This window comes from Lissotriton helveticus, chromosome 4_1 (genome assembly GCF_964261635.1).
Source record: "Lissotriton helveticus chromosome 4_1, aLisHel1.1, whole genome shotgun sequence".
NCBI lineage: Eukaryota > Metazoa > Chordata > Amphibia > Caudata > Salamandridae > Lissotriton > Lissotriton helveticus.
In genome coordinates this window covers 361,462,192-361,484,643 of record NC_136063.1, presented here as the reverse complement: position 1 = coordinate 361,484,643, position 22,452 = coordinate 361,462,192, and the positions used below count along the sequence as shown (strand labels likewise).

General features: G+C 44.1%; 1 protein-coding gene across 1 annotated transcript in view; it reads left to right on the top strand.

Annotated features, from left to right (window-relative positions):
• The window catches only part of PKHD1L1 (PKHD1 like 1), a 466,042-nt gene that overhangs the window by 215,581 nt on the left and 228,009 nt on the right, over window positions 1-22,452 (top strand). The window contains exons 37-41 of the mRNA XM_078686145.1: window positions 1,394-1,568; window positions 2,855-3,011; window positions 5,152-5,308; window positions 16,268-16,347; window positions 17,517-17,646. Coding sequence (XP_078542271.1) covers window positions 1,394-1,568; window positions 2,855-3,011; window positions 5,152-5,308; window positions 16,268-16,347; window positions 17,517-17,646 — 699 coding nt within the window. The remainder of the gene's footprint in view (window positions 1-1,393; window positions 1,569-2,854; window positions 3,012-5,151; window positions 5,309-16,267; window positions 16,348-17,516; window positions 17,647-22,452) is intronic.

Genomic DNA, 22,452 nt, shown 5'->3' with positions numbered 1-22,452 from the left:
GATACAACAGGGGATGATGGACGGAGCGTTTGAGCAAATCAAACACTCACCCCCAGTCAAGTGATCTGGGTTTAATCCATCACCATTCTTTAGCCCACTCAGCCACCCCAGTTCAGACATGGCCATTTGCAAATCAGTCTGACCCTGTGCCTCATGGCAACAGTCCAGCCCGAACTGCCAAGCCATGTCTTCCCTGGACCGGAAACAAGCATCCTGGGACCGGTTTCGGATTCACAATCTGTTGGGTATCGTCACCAGATGAACTGGAGTGGTCTGTGAGCGAGAAAAAGGGCCCCTCCGTATCTATCTCCATCAAATTTACACCCTCAGTTTCTACACCGCCATTGAAGCTATCTATTTTGTTTGCACACACCCTGCTGCCAGAAGACAACAGAGCTTCTATTTCCAGGCTTATAGGTGTTTCTGAAGTCACCTCAGCTGGTGAGGCCCCCCTCCTAGCATCAGGCAGTGAGACCTGTCTTTGCACTGCAGGACTGTACCAGAGCTCGGAGTCCCCCTCTCTCGCTAACATTGTGTTAGTCTTAGTAGATCCCGTGATCCCACAGTCTCCCTCGCTCACCTTGGCAGAGTCTCTTGATGCGGCAGCTTCCTCTGGTGTGTCCTGTCCCAAAGTCGTCTTTTTGCCTTTCCTGGATGCCATGAAGATCGCGGGAGTCATTCTTTTCCCGCTATTGGTGTTACTGACCGGGGCTGCTTTTGCAATCTTCAGCCACTCCACGTCGTTGTTTGTTTGAGGCGTTTTCCGGAGGCATGCTCAGTGTGACACTTCCTCCTGTACCTCAGGTCTTTCCGCCCCTTGCACTCTTCGGCGGCATCCCGGACTGGCCAATAATCCTGCCTTGTCCCACTGACACCTGCCAGAAAACTCCCCTGCAGCCACAGAGGCGCAGCAATCTTGGGCAGCGCGCTACAAAGTATTTTGACAGAAGTAAGTCCCACAGCATTCCTGGTAGCAGTTAGTGTCTCGTAGCAGTTAGCAGTTCGCTAGTATTTTTTCACACAGTCCATGCAGATCCGGTGTCTCACATCGGGGGGGATCAGGGAGGTCAGGCTACAAGTGCTCACTCGGCTGAGAGACTAGCCGCCATCTTGCCTGAGCCAAAATTAATGTTTTCAATTGCCAATCCATTCCTAAAAGTCCTCAAAAGATGTGGGTGGTCGGTCTAAGTTAGAGTTTAGGACATACAGGCAAAGACACTGCCCAGCCTTTTCTGGTTTTTAAAAGAAGACACAACGAACCGTTTTGTTATTGTGCCATATTTTTCTCTTTTTCTTGAAACATTATTGTTTAAAATCAACATCTGTCATTATCAAAATCATCAGATCACAGATACACAACAAAATCAGATCTCAGCTGTGCTTGATTTTACAGGGACTGGTTCTACGGAAGTCTGCAGTGTACGTGTGATCAATGGCGGAGACTTAGCCACGCTTGAAGACGCTTATACCTACCGGTCTTCTTTGACCCCCATAGTCAATGATGTGACTCCAAGAAGAGGAGGTACAGGAGGAGGCGTGCTCCTCACCATAACTGGAACAGGATTCAGGTATCAGCTTCAGAAAGACCCCATGGGACAATAGTTCAGTAGATGGTGAAGCATTTTAAGTACAAGGGACACTAATTTATGTTGAAGCATGCGCATTCTACAACTGGGCAGGGTAACCATAAATAAGATAACTGTTAGTTAGAAAGACTAAGAAATTCCTCTGCAAAACAACAAAGTAGATGTTCATGAACACAAGAGACAAACTTTTTTAACTTTCACATAAAAGCCTTTCACATTATGGACATAAACAGATTCCAGTGCGTCATGCAATACATTGGATATATTCCCCCTTGTCCTTGATAACATTGCATTTTTGACTAGTCTCACTCACATCCTCGCATCAGATCACATTTTTAAAAGTTAAGCAATGTAACCATGCCAAATTCACAAAATAAGATTTCAGTTTAAGAAAACCCATAGCAAATTCATTTACTCTGGTTGTCATTAGATTATGTACAAATGTTTCCATTTGTGGCCACTTTCAAAACAACAGGCCTAATTTATACCATGGAGAACGGGCTTTATGCCATAATGGTGACAGAGTAAATACTCCATAACCCTGATGGAGTACCTGTCCTCCAAATCTAGAAATGGCTGCCAGCTCAGTGGATCTCTCTTACATTGACAGGGACCCCCATCATGGAGGTTCCTGTCAATGTATTAAACGTTTGGCAGAGGGAGCTCACAAGATGATGGTACCGTTCTTTAAACTTTTAGCATGTTTTTTTAATTTTCAAAAACAAAATCCTAAAGCAGGATTTTGTTTTTTGCAAATCAAAAACGCAAATTACCCCTGCAACATGGGAGTTGTGTCCCATTGTGCGGGGGTCATTCTCTAGTTTTCAGTGCCCCTTAACGGACACTGAAAACTGGCCATTTGACTGCAGATTGGGCAGGTGGTCAAATGGCCGAACCTCCGACTCCATTGTGGAGTTGGAAGTGTTTGTTAGCGGTGGAGACAGAATAGTTTCTGTCGCTGACATGCTGAAGTTCTACACAACTGTAAATGAGGTGGGCTGGACTTCAGTTAGGCGGAAAGATTTCTTCGCTGCAACAGAGTACGCTCTCCACAAAATTCTAAGTCAGGGTTAAAGTTTTGTAATAAGGAGTTTGAGCCAGAATAACTCCACAATGTTTCTAATAATATTATACTATATACCACCCCGTTGTAAGGTTTAATAAGGACAATAAGGACTTAAGGATGCTATATGCAGCAAAGAAAACATTTACCTGTAAATTCAAGTTATGCACATTTAAATTCTGAGTGCTTTCCTTGTTTTCCACAGCTCAATTATTACAGATGTTGAAGTCACCATTGCAGGAGATGCATGTGTAGTTATTTCTTCAAACAGTACAAGCATCATATGCATAACAGCTGCACATTCTCCCTCAGAGCGGACAAAAGTGAAGGTCAACATTGGGGGCCACGGAATTGCAAAGCTGGTAATGACAATACAACTCCTCCTCACCCTCTTCCCTTTCTATTGTCGCAAGAGATACAGTTTATAAGAAACAAGCGTCTTCATTCTAATCTCGTTCGTAGAAGTTAAAACAATACTAGCCCCTGTGTGTACTCAGTACTCTGTCGCAAAAAGTGTGGTCATCACTACAGTATCCAAAGAGTGCCATCATCGTGGTGTGTTTGCAAACTCACTTGTAACTCAGCACCAGTCCACCTTCCTGACAGTGTGGACAAATGAGGCCCAATTATGGCTAATATGGGTACTCATTGCCAGTATAATTATGTGACAGGCATAGAATATATGTAAACATCCATAAAAAATGTGACTATACTCTTATGCTACTACTAATGGAAAAATCCCATTTTTGCTGCGGTGGTGTTGAAAAAATAAAATGCCCAAATTATGGCTGTCTCTACATTGATACATGCAGACCTAGCAAGCAGCTGTTTTATAGTATCCAGTGACGTGGTCGTAATGCTTTGAATTTCAAAGCCTTAACCAGCAGGGGCTGCTAAAATGTTCTGTCATTTGTTTTAGAAATTATAGGCTATATTTATGGCAAAGTCATGCAGCGCATTAAGCCAACTTGCGGTGCTGCGTGACAGAGAAATGGCAGGAATGTGCTGTATTTAGAAGAATACATTTTATTCCTGCCTATGTCCCTTCACTGGCGCCATTTTGGCTCGCTAGCGCCAACACAAGCAACATTGCACCGAGGGGCCTGCATTGCAAGGATGATTGTTTTTGTGCAGGAAGGGGGCCCTTCCTACATAAAAACAATCCCCTGGGGCATTTCCCTCTTTCTATGTGTGCTGCAAAATGCAGCACAGATTGAAAGAAGTAACACGGAGAAATAAAGATATTTCTTACCTCACCTGCGAAGGCGTTTCAATTTTGGTGCATTCCCAGCTCTACAAGCAATGGTAATTCTGGTAATGTGTAAACATCCATGGTAGTGACTAGAATGTTTTCCAAGGTCAGAGTAATATAACGCAGCGATGTGCACTCTTTTGCATTACTCTGCTTTTATGAAGCCACTCAGGGTCACGCAAGGTATCCTTGCATGACTTCATGAACCACATTTTGGGCTTGTGTAGTGCATGCACAACGTTCTGTGGTGCAAGCACGAGTCAACCCCACTCACAAATTTGCCCGTCTAGTTTTTTTTCTCAAGCATGAGCAACTACTGCCCATGTGCCCCTAACTGACAAAAAAAGACATTTGAATGTAAAATGGTGCTGCATTGATGTAGCCCCTGCTATAACCTGGGTCCTTCTGATTGAGCAGTGGTTGGGCAAGGTGGGGCAGCAAGAGAAGAACGGGCTTTGTGACTTGTAAACAGGCCCAATATTCCTCATGTTTCTTCATGTGTGTGTGTGTGTTTGTGGATAGTGCTGACTAGCTGTGAAAAAAGTAAGCACTTAAAAATGGGCACCTGAAGCTGAACATTAAGGAGGCTTTGTGCTTTCTCTAACGTCCCTTTCTTCCACTATATAACCTGAGCATACTCAATTCAAATCAACCAAGACCTCTTTCCGCACTGTGGTGTTTGATGACGAGAAACGCGCGGAGGCAAACTCTGATTGGAGAGTTACTGTAAGAAATGGACCTCAACAAACAACTGGCAGTTAATGCAAACTCTTTATTTATAACTTAAAACATTTATATGCACGATTTAGCATGTTGAGACAAGGTCCCTCCCAGCTGTGGTAGGTCTAGTCTTTTTTTAATATCTGAATGTTCTTCATCATTGATTGGTGAGATTGTGTGGGTGGTTGTGTGAATGCACAAATGAGTCAATAGATGGATAAATGCTCACCTGCTCAACATTCCAACCCACCATGCATATAGGAGCTCTTATCAACGAGAAAGCACTCCATTGCTTATCTGCAGTTTGTCGGTAGTTTTCTGGACACTCCTGTGCTGCCATTTACATTTGTATTACCAATTTGATTGGGTTGTCCATCAAGCACATTGAATACCTTAAGGTGTGCCTTTTAAAATAACAAGTACTAACTTTTCAATACGTTTGTGTGAGAAAATGTTCTTTTATTTAGTTCTTCGACCAGCAACAGCAAGGTTATATTCTTATTAATATGACTATATTGCTTGTATTGCAGGACCACGCTGACTTCTTCTATATCGATGTTTGGTCCTCCATATACACTTGGGGAGGTAAATCACCCCCTGATGACGGCTCATTGGCTGTTATCACCGAGGGACAAACAATCCTGCTGGATGAAAACACCGCTGTACTCAAGATGCTTTTCATTCAAGGTAAATCTGGAGTCTTTTTTTAAATTTACATATCAAGTTTAGTGAACAAAATAATCATGGAGAACATCAATGATATGAGACAAAGGGATGAATTTGGAATGCATGGATTCACTCACGGGAATGACCTCAATAGAGACTGTGTTACAACTGCATGAAAGGCAACATAGCTATCTGATCACATGTGAAACCAAAAAGCTTTGAAAAAGAGTATGCTTAGAAATTATTAACGATTCGGAATCTGGGGCACATATAGTGTATAATATGAGACCATAAATTAGAACATTTGAATTAAAACCCGCCTGAAAGCTTACAGACTGACCTGTTCTCCTATTTCTCTCTGGCAGCATCAACAAATATCACCATTAAGTCTGTCTTTAGGTTCCAAGCCAGCAGCTTGTAAACAAAAAAAGAAAATAATAATCAGTATACATATATATCTACATAGAGGCAAATTTGCGTCAGACCTCGTCATCCATTGTTCTGTTCACCTGTTATTCACATGTTGATTCTGCCCACCACAATATACTGAATGGAGCAATGGCTCAGCCCACTTTTGCCATTGGCACACTAGCGCTGTAATTGACAGTTTCTTGTCTGATTATGTGATTACTGTAGCCAAACAAAAGAGCGCCCTTATTTTACGCCTGCTTTTTTTCTTTTCATTCTTTTCCTCTTTTGTGGTCATCTTTGTGTGGGTAAACTATATCTTCGGGTAACAGTAATTCAAAGTCATTTGTGCATTTACTTTCCACCAAAAATAATCTTATTATGCTATGATGTCCATTAACCCCTTCCGTGCTCCCGTCGGTCGTTGGCAGATGGAACCACTCCCTCCCCAGTGCTGCCGTCGGCCAACGGCCTACGCAGCCCCGTCCACCCTTTAGAATGCCCGCACCGCGGCGGAAAAAACACCGCGGTTAAGGCGTTAAAACTAACAAGCATTTCCAGACTTTTTCTAAATATGCCTTTCTGCTAGGAAGCTCCCAGACATTTATATAAGTTAGTATTTCATTTATGTTTTTATAATATGGTTCTATATTGTTATTGAGAGGGCCTTGTAATCTCATGAACTATGAGGTGAAAGATGAGTGGTTTGTAAATGTCACTAGGAACCTAAGGTGGAAAAGTAGGACTATATTACACCTCCCCTGTTATGTATTTTTGTATAATATGTGCATTTTGGGGGTCTTTACATTGAAAAAGCTGTTTTCTTCAAAGTACAGCTACCAATATGCATTAATCAGAATTAGAATGTTTAAGGTTACTATGTAAAAATAAATTACTTATAGAGCAATCAATAATGGTTAGGCCCAGTGGGTATATGCAATTCTGGGGCTGTGGCATTTACCACAGATGTATGGATTTTAATCATTTTTGCCACATAATGAGCCACCTAATTTCAGATCTCACAAAAATATTAATTTAGATAACCTGTGAATAAACGTAGCAGCTTTGACAAAGGTAAATCTCTGCAGAGTTTTTTGGGGCTGTTAATAATATGATGAAACACATATTTTAAAGGAAGCAATGAAATCTATAATATATTTCACCATTCCTGGTTAAACTGATGTCATGGTTAGGTGTTGGCATGAGACACAAGCTAACGTTAAAAAAACAAAAACCTGTGAAATACACTAGTACTAGTTTAGTGTAGTAAATATAACTTAGCCCCCTATCCTGCACAGTTTATACCTCAAATATTACATAATCATTACGTTAAATTACAATATTTGATGACATCATTGATTGTATTTAAATAATAACTGTTAAAGTTGCTAATGAGATCAATCAATGATTCTGACACAGATGACAGTGTGCTATAGGTTTTGTGTACGAGGAGTAATACAACAACCTACATAGATGATTGGACTTTTATGACATTGCATGTACATTTGCAAATGATGTAAAAGAAATTTGATATTTCAGAAGTGAAGAACTTTTGAGGATGCCTTTACTTTGTTTGTATTTAAATAAAAAATGGGTACAGTGGCAACCGGTAGGTTGTGGAGCACTGGCCACAGAACATCAACTTTTGCTCTGTAGGAATTAAGATTTTTAAAGTAGGGAGTTAGGCAGTCTTGGAGGGGGTGGGTGCAGGGCCTGGCCACAAGTGAGACCCTGTATATAACCCCTGCTTCACTTAAGCCTGTGTCAAACTTGTCCTACATATGACTGAAGATCGTGTGCAGTGGATGTTTGATGTTTTCAGAGGGTTGGGAGCAGGGCCTTGCTGGAGCCTATGCACTGAATCCATGTCCTGATGCAAATTGAATGCAGGGTCAGGTGGGAGGCGGTGACTGAGATATCATGAGTGATGTCATCAGTATTGTCATTTACCATGCCATGATTGATGTGCATGTATAAGAAGAGCATGATGGAGACACAATTTATAGTTAGTTCACTTACTGAAAGAAAGGTCAAGAATCCTCGACTCCGGGAACTCCTGCCTATTGGTCCTCTTAGACTTGTCCGCGGCATTCAACACTGTCAAACATCTGGACCTCCTTCACCCTCATGAACATTTCATGGGCTGTGGAGGTGCCGTTCTATTCTTACCTAACCAACCGCTCCCAAATTGCGAAAATGTATAACACATGTTCTAGACCAGTCAATGAACATCAAGGGGTCTCTCAAGGCTTGATCCTCTCCTCAACCCTCTTTAACCTGTACCTAGAACCACTATGTTGCGATTCTCAGAAACGCTAGGATTCTCTTCCACCTCTATGCTGACGACACTCAAATATGCATGAAAATCTCTTCCCCTGATGATCTTGCCCTCCTTTCAATCACGCTCCTACAAATTCAAAACTGGATGTCTAACCATCATCTAAAGCTCAACCCAACTAAAACAGAATTTTCTTTTGACCTCACCTCCGAAAGCAAAAACCACAGTTCAGGAATTGATGGCCAACTTTCCCATCCTGGATGGCTGCTCTGCAGTACTAGATCCCTTGGTATCACCCTTGACAAATCTTCACAGTCACATCACCCTCATGGGCAAAAGTGCACAACGCCAACTCAAGCAGCTATGGGGTGTCAAACAGCTGATCCCAGAACAAGACCTCAAAACAGTGGTGCAGTCTCTTGTCCTCTCCAGACTAGATTCCGGAATCGTGCTTCTCTCAATCATTTCTAAAGATCATCTTGGCCCACTGAGAGCAACTCTACATACAGCAGCGTGCTTGTTTTAGGTCTCAAGATATGGGATCACATTTCCCCGGCCCTGCTAACCCTCTAATGGCTTCCAGTTGAAGCTAAGGCCCAATTCAAAACCGCCTGCATTCGTCTCAGAGTACTGCACTCCTCTTCACCCTCCTATCTAAGTGATAAACTGAAAATCTCTGGAGCAAATACGGGTTTGCAGAAATGCCTAATTCCTGCTCCGGGAACCCCCACCTTCAGTGGAGAACGTTACATGAGCCAGTCATTCTCTGGTAGTGCCACAAGAATCTGGAACTCCTTACCTCCCTCCCTTTGCCTTACAACCTGCATAGTCACCTCCAAAAAGGACATCAAGCTCCTCCTATTTGAGAGACACCTGAATTAATCACCCTCAGCTATATCTAAGTACTCTATCCTGGAGACAAACTATCCACATTGTGTGTCCCCACCACCTTAAACATGCGTGAACCATGTACATCCCTGTCCAATGGCAGCTTTTGTCCTGGTCACAGCTACTGATACAATATGTCTGAATGTAATTATTGTAACATTAACTTGCTGTACCCTTTTATCATGCTACTGTTGTACGGCGCTCAGATGCCTTCAGGCCATGTCCACGCTATATGAAATTACAAACAGTCAAAAAATACCATAGCATAACAAAGACATTTCTCACTGTTATTGTCAATTTTAGCTGTTTAGATTCCTTTCTGTGTGCAAAAGTTGATGGGTGCTGCAGTTTGCACCACTGATCCATTGTGCATCTGGGCCTATGGCAGCAACTCAGAAAGATTTTTAAGTGAGAAGTTAAGTTTTACTTTCGATGAAGGTGTCTCTTTACTGCCTAATCCCCACATACATACTTTTTAATGTTGTCCTAAATTCTTGGAGAGCTGCGAGACAAATAAAAAATTAAATATGAGTAAAATTAAGTTGAAATATTTATGCCAGTTAGCAACTTTGAGTGAGATAATAAAATTCCAGTTTAATATAAATTTGAGGATGTAAATTGTGTTAAGTGTTTTGACAACCTTGTTTTAATTTTGCTTCTAATCATACGATAGCTTCTGTTCTCAAATGTAAGAGAGATTTTTCTACATTTTGCAGAACCTTTGGCGCTTTCCTTATCATGTGAAACTTGTCTAATTTTTTAGTTATAAATGTTGATATTCTGCAGTAGGCTGTGCTTCAGATTGGGTGCAAAAAAGATTTCCCGCAACAATAAATAGGCATCAGGCGTTTCCCCGCGAGGCTGGGAGGATGGAGAACCTTTTTTGTTACTGGGGACAGTTTTGAAAACACCCTCTGTAGAGTTCCTTGTATGTCCAGTAGTTTTCATGCAACAATTAAAGTGTCAATATAACTGTGTCTAGTGCTAGTTTTGACCCATCTAAGGTAGCACAGGCAGTTAATATGCCTGCTCCAAAGGACGTTAACTATGCAGGTCACAGAACAGTATTTTATGTGCAGAGCTTAGTAGGCTACTGCTTTTGTCACAGAGACCCTTTTGTTACTGTGCAGTTCATAAGTTACAATCGTAATATAGCGCAGAGAGCTATGAAGTGCCATTATAGAGCTGCATGCAAACTACATGGTACAGGGTAGAAAGTTATTTTTGAGGGGTCTTTCATTATCCTAAGGGTGCTAAATAGGGTATGTTTGGGCAGATATAATATTCTTATTAGTATAGCCAATCCTAATCACTGTGTTTTATTCTAAATCATGTTTGTGCTTCCCAAGACCATGAACTCTTAAAAAATGCCTTCCTACACCTTATACTCCCCTTTGTCTTATGTAACATTTTCAATACACTGATTTATACATGTATGATTCATTGTGCCTGTATGTTTGTGTGACGTAAGGTGCTCCAACACCCTACACTGGTATGTGACGCACTACAAAACAAATGAAATACATGCGAGAAAGGGGCTATAGAGAGATGAGGGGCACTGTTGGAGGCTGATAGTAAGGGAATCATTGAAAAGCCACAATAAAGATAGTATTACCCTGTTGCACTATAAGGTCATCATTTACTATGCTTTAAAAGGAAATATGTGTTGTAGAATGTGCCATTTTTGCAAACATTTTCTTGGGGCGAGAAACCCACCCCCATAAACTCTGCGCCTAGTGGTCAGGCTTGCTCGCTGCACTCACCGTAATGGGGCTGATCGGACAAAGGTTTCCAGGGCTGCCTTAGGTTCGCAGTCCGGCCGTGAATAGAGTGGGGGCTCGGTAGACAAGTGAATATTCACTCCTTGTTGATCTCAAAATTACTTGTGTAATCACAAGTCAGTGGTTCTAACTCAAACTCCCATCCCCCGTATGTGATTGCAGAATTATCTCCCAGTCAAATGCTAGTTGGTCACTTTGCCATATGCTACTTACTCATTATACTCCTACATAATTGTAGCAACCACAGAGTTCCTTCGTAGGAGCAATGCATGAAGCGTAGATTCTCCAAGATTGTGGGAAGCAAAGTCCTATGTTAAAATGTGTTTAGTTAGTCTTCAAGATCTATAGGAATTCCTTGCATGAATGAATTTGCATGGTAGCTAAATTGACCAAGGTGCATGAGATGCGTGGGATTTCAGTGGACCATAGCTTAATGATTTTACCACCACAGCTGTGGTATATAGATAGATGGAATGTATAACGAAATATGGATTCTTGCCTTATTTGCACACTACTAATCCAACAGAACCACAAAAGCTTTTTTTGTGGGATTAGCTCTTTTCAACTTTGTTTGATATTTGGAAGATTCATGCCAGGAAAGACCCCATATGTTGCTTCTGCCAGTGTGTAAATTATTGTCATATGTTTGTGACTGTTAGATGTATTAGACCATTGTGAGTTAAGTTTTGTTCTCAGAGAAGGACCAGAAACGGGTATGATTTATTCCTCAGAAGAGCTATGGGCTATTGAGGATGAGGGTAATATGACAGAAAAGAGCATTTTCGATGTCTTTCCAACATGCGAAACTGTCATGGACTGCCAGATCTTTTTACAATCTCAGGGAAGCAGCTAGAAGTGACACTGTACTTCCCAGTTTCTTTGACAGGCCATGTGCAATCTGTGAAGTTATGTCACTATAAATCAAAGTGCTCCCCTGTCTCTTTACGAGTCCTTTCAGCATCCTCAAAGTCTCCAATGATTTTCAATGTATATGTGCATATTCTAACCCCACAATAAGGCTGCTTGGTTGTAGAGCACTAGTCTATGGGGACAACTCTCAATTCATCACCCGATGGATAGCCGGTCTCCAGGCTTACTTAGCAACCTTCCTACAGGCATGGAGACAGTGCAACAATGATTTTGCACAAACCCTTGAAATAAAATGTCAATAAGACAACAATAATGAGCGTGAGGAAAGGGCATTCTAACCTGCTAGTTGGGTGATGCTCCCCTGTCACTCCTCAAATTCAAGTCCCTGGAGCGTGACTGTTGATCAAACACACTGAAGAGTATTTGACATTTCCAACAGTTTCCACGTTGGTCGCGGCCTTCTTTTTTGACGGCTTTATTGTAACAGTCTACACATACAACATATTCCAGTGCACAAATGATGCAAGTGCTAGATGCCGATGTTCTTTCCATTCTCCATCTCAAACACAAGATCATAGTTCTCAGACATGCAGAGATCTACACTTGCCTTCAGTAAAGTAGCAAATCCACTTCAAGTGCATTTTCTTCATTCACAAATCACTTTATTCTTCTGAACTCTCATGGGTGACCTCTTAGTTCTGCCTTTAAATGATGGGTTCCAAACGCTGCAACATGCTTCCCCTGCTACTAGCAAAGACACTGACAGGGCAGGTGCACAGCTAATTTTGACAATGTAATACGTTTCTCAAATTTGTGGGTGCTGCATAAGTGACGTCGAGTGTCCTACGGCGTCTGTACCAATGTGATTCAACTGTGGGACCAGTGGAACACTGGTTCCATCCTTATGTGCACACCATCATTCCTCCCACAGAACAGAGGATTTGTTGTCGGTTGTATTTTTCCAAGTATTTGTTGTTTTTATTCAGTGAATACTTTGCAAAGAAATAATATATTCCACATTTAGCATTCGATAATCAGTCTTTTTTTTATCATATTCAGCATGTAGCAAAGTCCTTTAATCAAATACAAAGCATTTCGGGCCAATAGTTGTGCCCTTCATCATGGAAAAGACACTATAAAAATAAAACATACATAAACAAACTGTCAATAAATCTCCTATATGGATTAAGAGTAAAAAGGGTGTGTGTGATGGTCTCATCATGGTGGGTCGTGATAATGATGTGTGGATAGTTAAGGTGTCACCTTAAGTAACCTCAATGCCCATGTGTATAAAGTGAGAAGTTAAGTGGAATCTCTCACATGTCACGTTTGCTGAGTTAGCGCGGTTATCACTATAGGTCAAAAATCTAAAAGAAAAGTGACTCCAGTAACGTCATATATGCCCTTAAATGCTCATGTGGCAAACTATACATTGGAAAAACGGAGCGAAAAATTAAAATCAGACTTACCGGACATAAATCTAACATCCGTCTTAAAAATATGAAATCCTCAGTGGCAACCCACTTCATAGAAGAACAACATAACATTTCCCAAATGAAGTTCATCATACTGGAAACCATCCTGAAAATCGAAGGCAGAGATAACACCAAATTTTTACTCCAGAGAGAAAACGCCTGGATACAAAAACTTTCAACCCACAAGCCGTTTGGCTTAAATGACAGAATTGAACTCTCATGTTACCTTTAAAAAATGCTCCAAAGTCGTATTAGTAACTCCTGTGAGATTTCACATTGATATGTTATGTCTTTTTGATGTTTGTTTATAAATATGTATCTCCTATGCACTATTCCAATACCCTTCCAAACATCCCACAGCATTATTCACAAATCCTCTAGCTCATCCGTTTAATACATAGGTGACTGATGCTAACCTCACTGGGTTCCAACCCCCGTACCACCCCCACCTGTTTTCCATTTTCTACTCCTTTAATTTTTTCTAAATCTACTTTTTATTTCGTTTTCCGTTTACAAACATGCAGTGATATATCCGTTAAAGGACTGCATAACATACACGTATTTATGCCAGCCCGTCTGGTCCATCGCATACCTGAACATGAGTCTATCCTCAGTTTGAGTCTATCCTCAATTTCAGTCGTCACGTGATCGTAACCTTGTAACTTTATCAAACGCGGTCTATGGCGGATACGTCCTGACCGCCGTTCATGAACCGAGCAAAATGGATGGACACCATGACGAACCATCAGGTTAGTTTCCTGGCAACATTGGCCTGGATGCGGGAGTAAAGCTGCAACCGTATCCAAAACACTTTCCTACTAGTTTTTCTTTTCTTTTAGATTTTTGACCTATAGTGATAACCGCGCTAACTCAGCAAACGTGACATGTGAGAGATTCCACTTAACTTCTCACTTTATACACATGGGCATTGAGGTTACTTAAGGTGACACCTTAACTATCCACACATCATTATCACGACCCACCATGATCAGACCATCACACACACCCTTTTTACTCTTAATCCATATAGGAGATTTATTGACAGTTTGTTTATGTATGTTTTATTTTTATAGTGTCTTTTCCCTGATGAAGGGCACAACTATTGGCCCGAAATGCATTGGATTTGATTAAAGGACTTTGCTACATGCTGAAAATGATTAAAAAAAGACTGATTATCGAATGCTAAATGTGGAATATATTATTTCTTTGCAAAGTATTCACTGAATAAAAACAACAAATACTTGGAAAAATACAACAGACAACGAATCCTCTGTTCTGTGGGAGGAATGATGGTGTGCACATAAGGATGGAACCAGTGTTCCACTGGTCCCACAGTTGAATCCCCTGCTACTAGGACATACAGAGTGTCATGTTTGTATAGAAGATTGGAAAACTCAAGTATTCTCCTAGCCCCTCTTTCTCTGGCGTTTTACCACTCTACCTTGGTTTTGTTCTTAGTGCCAATAAACCTCCGAATGTCTGAGCTCCACAAACAAAATGTAATAAAATCATAATGAGATTAGAAGTTTGATCCTAAAACAGATCCCCAATGAGGGCCCAAAATCAGAAATAGGGAAGCAGCTTTACCCAGGTTATATATATTGAACTAGTAATAGTACCAATGCAGGTGTAATTGAAAGCCATAAATATCACCAATCTACTGGCATAAAAATGATAGGTGTATCAGCCATGCATTGTAAAATGTTGATATTGACATTGCAAAGATATTTCTGCAGTGATAGGTTGGTGCCAATAACTGCGTAATTGCATCACATTACTCAGTAATCTAGTACTGTATGTTTTATAATAGTCACAGAAACATAATCAATAATAGTGATGACTACTTTCTATATGGGAAAGGCTTGTCTTTTTGGAGTCTGGCTTGACTGTGCACGGTCACAGGCCAATTATGTGATCATTGTCGCCAGAAAATAATGTGAGCATCACAAGAGAGGGGATTTGCCTCCACCCACATGTTTTGAGCCAGGAGTACATGTTTTTATTGGACAGTTGTGTGCTTCCACAAAAAACGTGTTTTCCCTCTGCCGCAGCTGTGATTTTGTTGCTTATGTATCCAGCTGCATGAGCTTGAACTTTCAGGGGCACAAAGGACATTAAAATGCTATTTAAGTGTCATAGATAACTAGATAATGTATGTTGTTTTTCTCTGGCAGCAGCACAGATGGGAGGAGGGCAGTCATTCACCTTCACGGATTTTTAGGTCTGGCTTGACAGTGCAATTGTCACCTGACCCTTTAAGCAACCCAACATTTTTCTTTGGTTTTTTGCTTCTGCAGAGATACATATCTATTTCCATGCTATTTACTTGTAATACTTCACACTACTGTACAATATTCCTTTAAAGCCAGACCTGTTGCCATTGCCAGTGCTTGTTTTCATTGCAACTGCAGTAAAGAGTTGTTTCTTCTCTCCTTTTTTGGTCTTGCCTACAGACAGCTTCAGGTGTCTTCTGGCAATCAGACCTATACTATCCAATACAGAATTAGAATGGGCTTTGTATTCACCCCTTGCTTAGGATTTGATGACTTTCAGGTCTGTCTCATTTCTCTGCTCCAATTTCAATGGCTTTCCACCCATGGAGCACTGCGGTCTCACTGCTGACTTTAGACTTTGCATCACAGGAGGCACCGTTTTTCTCCCTCTCTTTGTGTCTTTCTGATCCCCCCTGCTTCTTTCCGCACCTGTGCTTTCCTTCATAACAAATAAGACCCACTCCTGCCTCTTTGTGCTTACTTTGCCACCTGCAGTTCTATCAGTGGACGGCCATCTTACAATAGTTTTGTAAGGATTCCAAGATGGCAGCATATGTGCGTGCATGCACACTCAACCACGGAGACCATCTCCAAATAGTGTTTCTTAAACTAAAAGAAAAACAAACCCATTAGGGCCAACATGTGTGTCAACGCATGTGTTGTGACCGTTTAGAATGACTTTTATTTTAGTGAAAGAAAAAATCATTATACGATGGTGACACACTTATAAACATATGTAGGTACTGCTAACTTGAAATAATTTTACTAAAACAAAACCATTCTAAGATGACCAATGTGCATACCTGTGCACTTATAATGGTCTCTGAGGGGTGATTATTGATAAGACTAATTGGAGTCAAGGGTAAGAACTATTGGCTTTGCCATTGCTTGTCTTTCATTGTCATATATTCTGTTGTGTTTTCCCTAGTTGATACATTTCTGTTCTCATTAAAAAAGTATATATATCAAACATTGATGATTCTTTTCTGGTTTTGACTTGCCCACAGGAGGAACTCTGGTGTTTGATGAAGCTGACATCGAATTACAGGCAGAGAATATTCTGATTACAGATGGCGGAGCTCTTCAGGTACATAATTATACTGCAAGTGGTGTAGGTCCTATGTATACAATGTTGTTTAAAATGAATCTTTACCACACGTGCTGTTGAATAAAGATGCAACATGAGAAGCTGACTGTTGAAATATACCCAGGCCTTAATCAGAAACTTACTTTGGCTCGTGCAGAACATCGCGCATATATTTGGACTTGTATGACATTAAAATACCTCTGGAAACCTATTTTCATAGCTTCAAGCCAGGTTGTGGTTGTGGATATGTTTTCAAATATTTGCTTGGCCAGAGTGAACAGATGCTGATCATGGTTTATCATCATGGAGAAGTGTGGCTCAATGGTTAGAGCAGGCAGACCTTGATGCAGACCTCTGGCCAGGGCCCAGGGTTTGATTCCCGCCTCGGCGGGTCTCCGGCTTATTAATTCCCCTGACTGGATATTCTCGCCCCAGTGCCTGTTCTGATCATGGGTCCCACGCTGCAACTCTGGGCAATAGCTTGCTTAGTCTCCACAACGGCCCCAAAAGCGCTGGGATCCCTGGCTGCACCTGGGGGGTGCCCAGGAGTGGACATTTCCCAGGAAAGCCAGGAAGGGTTCCTAAGCGGTATACGGATAGCGCCGGGACACCTCCGGTGGAGGTAGCTGTGCGCTTTACAAATTCCGACATTTACATTTACATTTACATCATGTTTATGTGCAGGAAGGTCACATAAAAAAACAATCAATGGTGTTTTGCTGTTCTATGTGTGCTGCACAATTCAGCACACAAAGACACAGCGAAAATGAGGAGAAATAAAGCATTTCTCCTCATTTTACCATGTTAAGACCAGATTTTACCTAGTCTTCATTTTGGCACTGGCCTATTTGTACGCCACCCTTACAAATGTGGGGCAACGTCAAAATCAATGGGTGCTGTGGTGAAACGCCCACCGCATCAGCCATTGCCCACCCTATTCACGCTAAGTATAGTGTGAAAGGGTGCTTTATTTACAAAGCGGGGTTAGGCCACATTAAGTGGTTCAGCGCTGCCTTATAAATAAGGTGCAGCCCGTATCGTCACAGGAAAGTCACTAAAAGTGATGTTCCTGTGGCGACAGGGACTTGTAAATATGCCCCACTGTGTTTTATGCTGTCTGGTGTGGCTCAAAGGTGACGCTTCATTTTGCCACGTGTTTCCTCATTTAGATTGGAACAGAAGACGCCCCCTTCCAGCACAAGGCAATCATCACACTCCATGGACATCTGCGCTCCCCGGAACTTCCGCTGTATGGCGCAAAGACCTTGGCAGTGAGACAAGGCATCCTCGACCTTCATGGTAAGACTTTTAGGTCTGAACCCCATTCTAGATGCTAGCACGGTTTATCAAACAAGGTTTTAAAAGAAATAAAATAAAGGTCTGGCAACATCTGCGCTGTTCCATAGGGCCAAGGTGGTGGATTCTTATCTGGCTGTCAACTCTACTTTTAAAACATTCTGCGGAAATGGAGATGTGAAGGCTCCCACCTGAGAAATCCAACTCTGGTATTGAGACCCACGCACAGCTCTACCACTGCCCCTCTGTCCTGCCCTCCGGCACCCTGGCTACTCTAGCATTGAGACCCACGCAAAGCTCTGCCAATGCCCCTCTGTCCTGCCCTTCGGCACCCTGGCTACTCTAGCATTGAGACCCACGCACAGCTCTGCCAATGCCCCTCATTCCTGCCCTTCGGCACCCTGGCTACTCTAGCATTGAGACCCACGCACAGCTCTGCCAATGCCCCTCTCTCCTGCCCTTCGGCACCCTGGCTACTCTAGCATTGAGACCCAAGCACAGCTCTGCCAATGCCCCTCTGTCCTGCCCTTCGGCACCCTGGCTACTCTAGTATTGAGACCCACGCACAGCTCTGCCAATGCCCCTCTGTCCTGCCCTTCGGCACCCTGGCTTCTCTAGCATTGAGACCCACGCACAGCTCTGCCAATACCCCTCTGTCCTGCCCTTCGGCACCCTGGCTACTCTAGCATTGAGACCCACGCACAGCTCTGCCAATGCCCCTCCGTCCTGCCCTTCGGCACCCTGGCTACTCTAGCATTGAGACCCACGCACAGCTCTGCCAATGCCCCTCTTTCCTGCCCTTCGGCACCCTGGCTACTCTAGCATTGAGACCCACGCACAGCTCTGCCAATGCCCCTCTGTCCTGCCCTTCGGCACCCTGGCTACTCTAGCATTGAGACCCACGCACAGCTCTGCCAATGCCCCTCTCTCCTGCCCTTCGGCACCCTGGCTACTCTAGCATTGAGACCCAAGCACAGCTCTGCCAATGCCCCTCTGTCCTGCCCTTCGGCACCCTGGCTACTCTAGTATTGAGACCCACGCACAGCTCTGCCAATGCCCCTCTGTCCTGCCCTTCGGCACCCTGGCTTCTCTAGCATTGAGACCCACGCACAGCTCTGCCAATACCCCTCTGTCCTGCCCTTCGGCACCCTGGCTACTCTAGCATTGAGACCCACGCACAGCTCTGCCAATGCCCCTCTGTCCTGCCCTTCGGCACCCTGGCTACTCTAGCATTGAGACCCACGCACAGCTCTGCCAATGCCCCTCTTTCCTGCCCTTCGGCACCCTGGCTACTCTAGCATTGAGACCCACGCACAGCTCTGCCAATGCCCCTCTGTCCTGCCCTTCGGCACCCTGGCTACTCTAGCATTGAGACCCACACACAGCTCTGCGATTGCACCTCTATCCTATCCTTGAGCACCCTGGCTACTCTTGCATTGAGACCCACGCACAGCTCTGCCAATGCCCCTCTGTCCTGCCCTTCGGCACCCTGGCTACTCTTGCATTGAGACCCACGCACAGCTCTGCCAATGCCCCTCTGTCCTGCCCTTCGGCACCCTGGCTACTCTTGCATTGAGACCCACGCACAGCTCTGCCAATGCCCCTCTTTCCTGCCCTTCGGCACCCTGGCTACTCTAGCATTGAGACCCACGCACAGCTCTGCCAATGCCCCTCTGTCCTGCCCTTCGGCACCCTGGCTTCTCTAGCATTGAGACCCACGCACAGCTCTGCCAATGCCCCTCTGTCCTGCCCTTCGGCACCCTGGCTTCTCTAGCATTGAGACCCACGCACAGCTCTGCCAATACCCCTCTGTCCTGCCCTTCGGCACCCTGGCTACTCTAGCATTGAGACCCACGCACAGCTCTGCCAATGCCCCTCTGTCCTGCCCTTCGGCACCCTGGCTACTCTAGCATTGAGACCCACGCACAGCTCTGCCAATGCCCCTCTGTCCTGCCCTTCGGCACCCTGGCTTCTCTAGCATTGAGACCCACGCACAGCTCTGCCAATGCCCCTCTGTCCTGCCCTTCGGCACCCTGGCTTCTCTAGCATTGAGACCCACGCACAGCTCTGCCAATACCCCTCTGTCCTGCCCTTCGGCACCCTGGCTACTCTAGCATTGAGACCCACGCACAGCTCTGCCAATGCCCCTCTGTCCTGCCCTTCGGCACCCTGGCTACTCTAGCATTGAGACCCACGCACAGCTCTGCCAATGCCCCTCTTTCCTGCCCTTCGGCACCCTGGCTACTCTAGCATTGAGACCCACGCACAGCTCTTCCAATGCCCCTCTGTCCTGCCCTTCGGCACCCTGGCTACTCTAGCATTGAGACCCACGCACAGCTCTGCCAATGCCCCTCTGTCCTGCCCTTCGGCACCCTGGCTACTCTAGCATTGAGACCCACGCACAGCTCTGCCAATGCCCCTCTGTCCTGCCCTTCGGCACCCTGGCTACTCTTGCATTGAGACCCACGCACAGCTCTGCCAATGCCCCTCTGTCCTGCCCTTCGGCACCCTGGCTTCTCTAGCATTGAGACCCACGCACAGCTCTGCCAATGCCCCTCTGTCCTGCCCTTCGGCACCCTGGCTACTCTAGCATTGAGACCCACACACAGCTCTGCGATTGCACCTCTATCCTATCCTTGAGCACCCTGGCTACTCTTGCATTGAGACCCACGCACAGCTCTGCCAATGCCCCTCTGTCCTGCCCTTCGGCACCCTGGCTACTCTTGCATTGAGACCCACGCACAGCTCTGCCAATGCCCCTCTGTCCTGCCCTTCGGCACCCTGGCTTCTCTAGCATTGAGACCCACGCACAGCTCTGCCAATGCCCCTCTGTCCTGCCCTTCGGCACCCTGGCTACTCTAGCATTGAGACCCACACACAGCTCTGCGATTGCACCTCTATCCTATCCTTGAGCACCCTGGCTACTCTTGCATTGAGACCCACACACAGCTCAGGCAATGCACTTCTATCCTACTGGTGAGCACCCTGGATACTCTAGCATTGAGAACCACGTGCAGCTTCATCAACTATGTCATTCTAGTATTGATGTCCATACAACTCTGCTAATGCTCCTCTGTTAAGTCCTTCAACACCCTGCTACTCTAGTAGTGTCACCCACGCACAGCTCTGATAATGCACCTCTGTCCTGATCAGCTGTACCTTGTTATTTTACTATTGAAACCACAACTTTGCAATTCTATGCTAGCCTTCTGCACCCTTGCTCTTCGAGTACTTAAGCTCATTCACAGCTTAGACAAAGAACATCTCTCCAGGCTCATACAAAGCTCCAACATTGCACCAGTATTTTGATCTGCTGCACTGTTACTTGAGCTTTGCCAATGCACCTGTATCCTGCCCTTCACCATCCTTGCACCTCCATTATTGGAGCCCAGACACAGCTCTACCACTCTAGTATTGGGACCTATAAAAGGACTCAGGCAGTCTGTTCTCCTGAACTGCTTCTCTGTCTACCAATACCAGGGCTAGCAGCCTGTGCACTCACACGCAGCTCTGCAGAAGCACCTCAGTCGTGCTCCAGGTCTTTTGGAACCAATCACCCTGAATGAAAAAAAGACACCGCAGGAATCAAACAATTTAAATTCACATTTCTTCCAGCATTAAAAGCTTAAAAGCTAAAAGGGGGAGGATTAAAAATGCACACTCTGAGCTTCCTGGAAGACTTGGGGAGATTTCTTCAATAAAATGTCGCAGCGCAGTGTCACTCCAAAATTGGTATTGCTGGCGCCAGCGCAAAGTCACCTATGGTCCAGGTTGCAAAGGTGCCTGGGCTGCAGGAGTGATTGTTTATGTTCAGGAAGGGGCACCTTCCTGCACATAATCAATCTTTATGGGCAGTTTGCTGTTTCTATGTGTGTTACAGAATGCAGCACACATAGAAAGAGCAAAATATGAGGAGAAATTAATAATTTCTCCTTGTATCGCTAACCAAAGACCAGGTTTTACCTGGCCTTAGTTTTTGGTGTTGCCCCTTTCTTGTAAATATGGGGCAGCGTCAAAAAGCATTGGGTTTTGCAATGGAACACCCACAGCAACACCCATTGCCTGCCCCTTTGCCGCAGCGGACTGCTGCTGTAAAGGACATATTTACAGGGTGGTGTTAAGCCACGATAAATGGCTTAATGACGCCTTGAAAATATGGGGTAGAGAGCAATGCCACTGGAGCGTCGGGAAAAGCGATTCTCCAGTGGCAATAGGGGCTTGCACATATGCCCCTTGCAATTTAGCTTAACTTCTGAGTGAGTGAGAAGAAAAAGAAAAACTTGTGAATACAAATCGCAGTTTTTCCTCATATTTTCGGTGTGTTTTCCACAGCACTTCAGCCATTTCTAAGTTTATAGGTTTTCTGCAAAAAAGGTAAGTATAAATGAGGGTGGGAGAGTTTTTGCTAGGCTTCCAATTATGTTTATTAAAACAAATGAAACCGAATTAATTTGTGGAATCCACACATAGCGGTTCTGTATGGTGCTTCTGAAGTGCCTTGATTACTTACTATACATGTCAATATCAATGGAAGTGTACAAACAAGGGCATTATTTGGTCCTTAATTGTTGGCTGGACTTCTACTAATTTAAAGGAGTCCAGCAAGTTATTTAGAATTTCCTCAAGGCTAACCCATAAGTGCTAGAGTACATTCCTCTCTCCTTGACCTTAGCAAACTTGCTCAATTCTTCAACCTGCCCCAGGTGGGCTACCTGCGCCCCTTTACCCCCCATCCCCCCGGGCCTCTTGGCCACCGCTCAAACACCAGTAATTAATGACACTTCCAGACTTTGTGGTGGTGTAAATCTT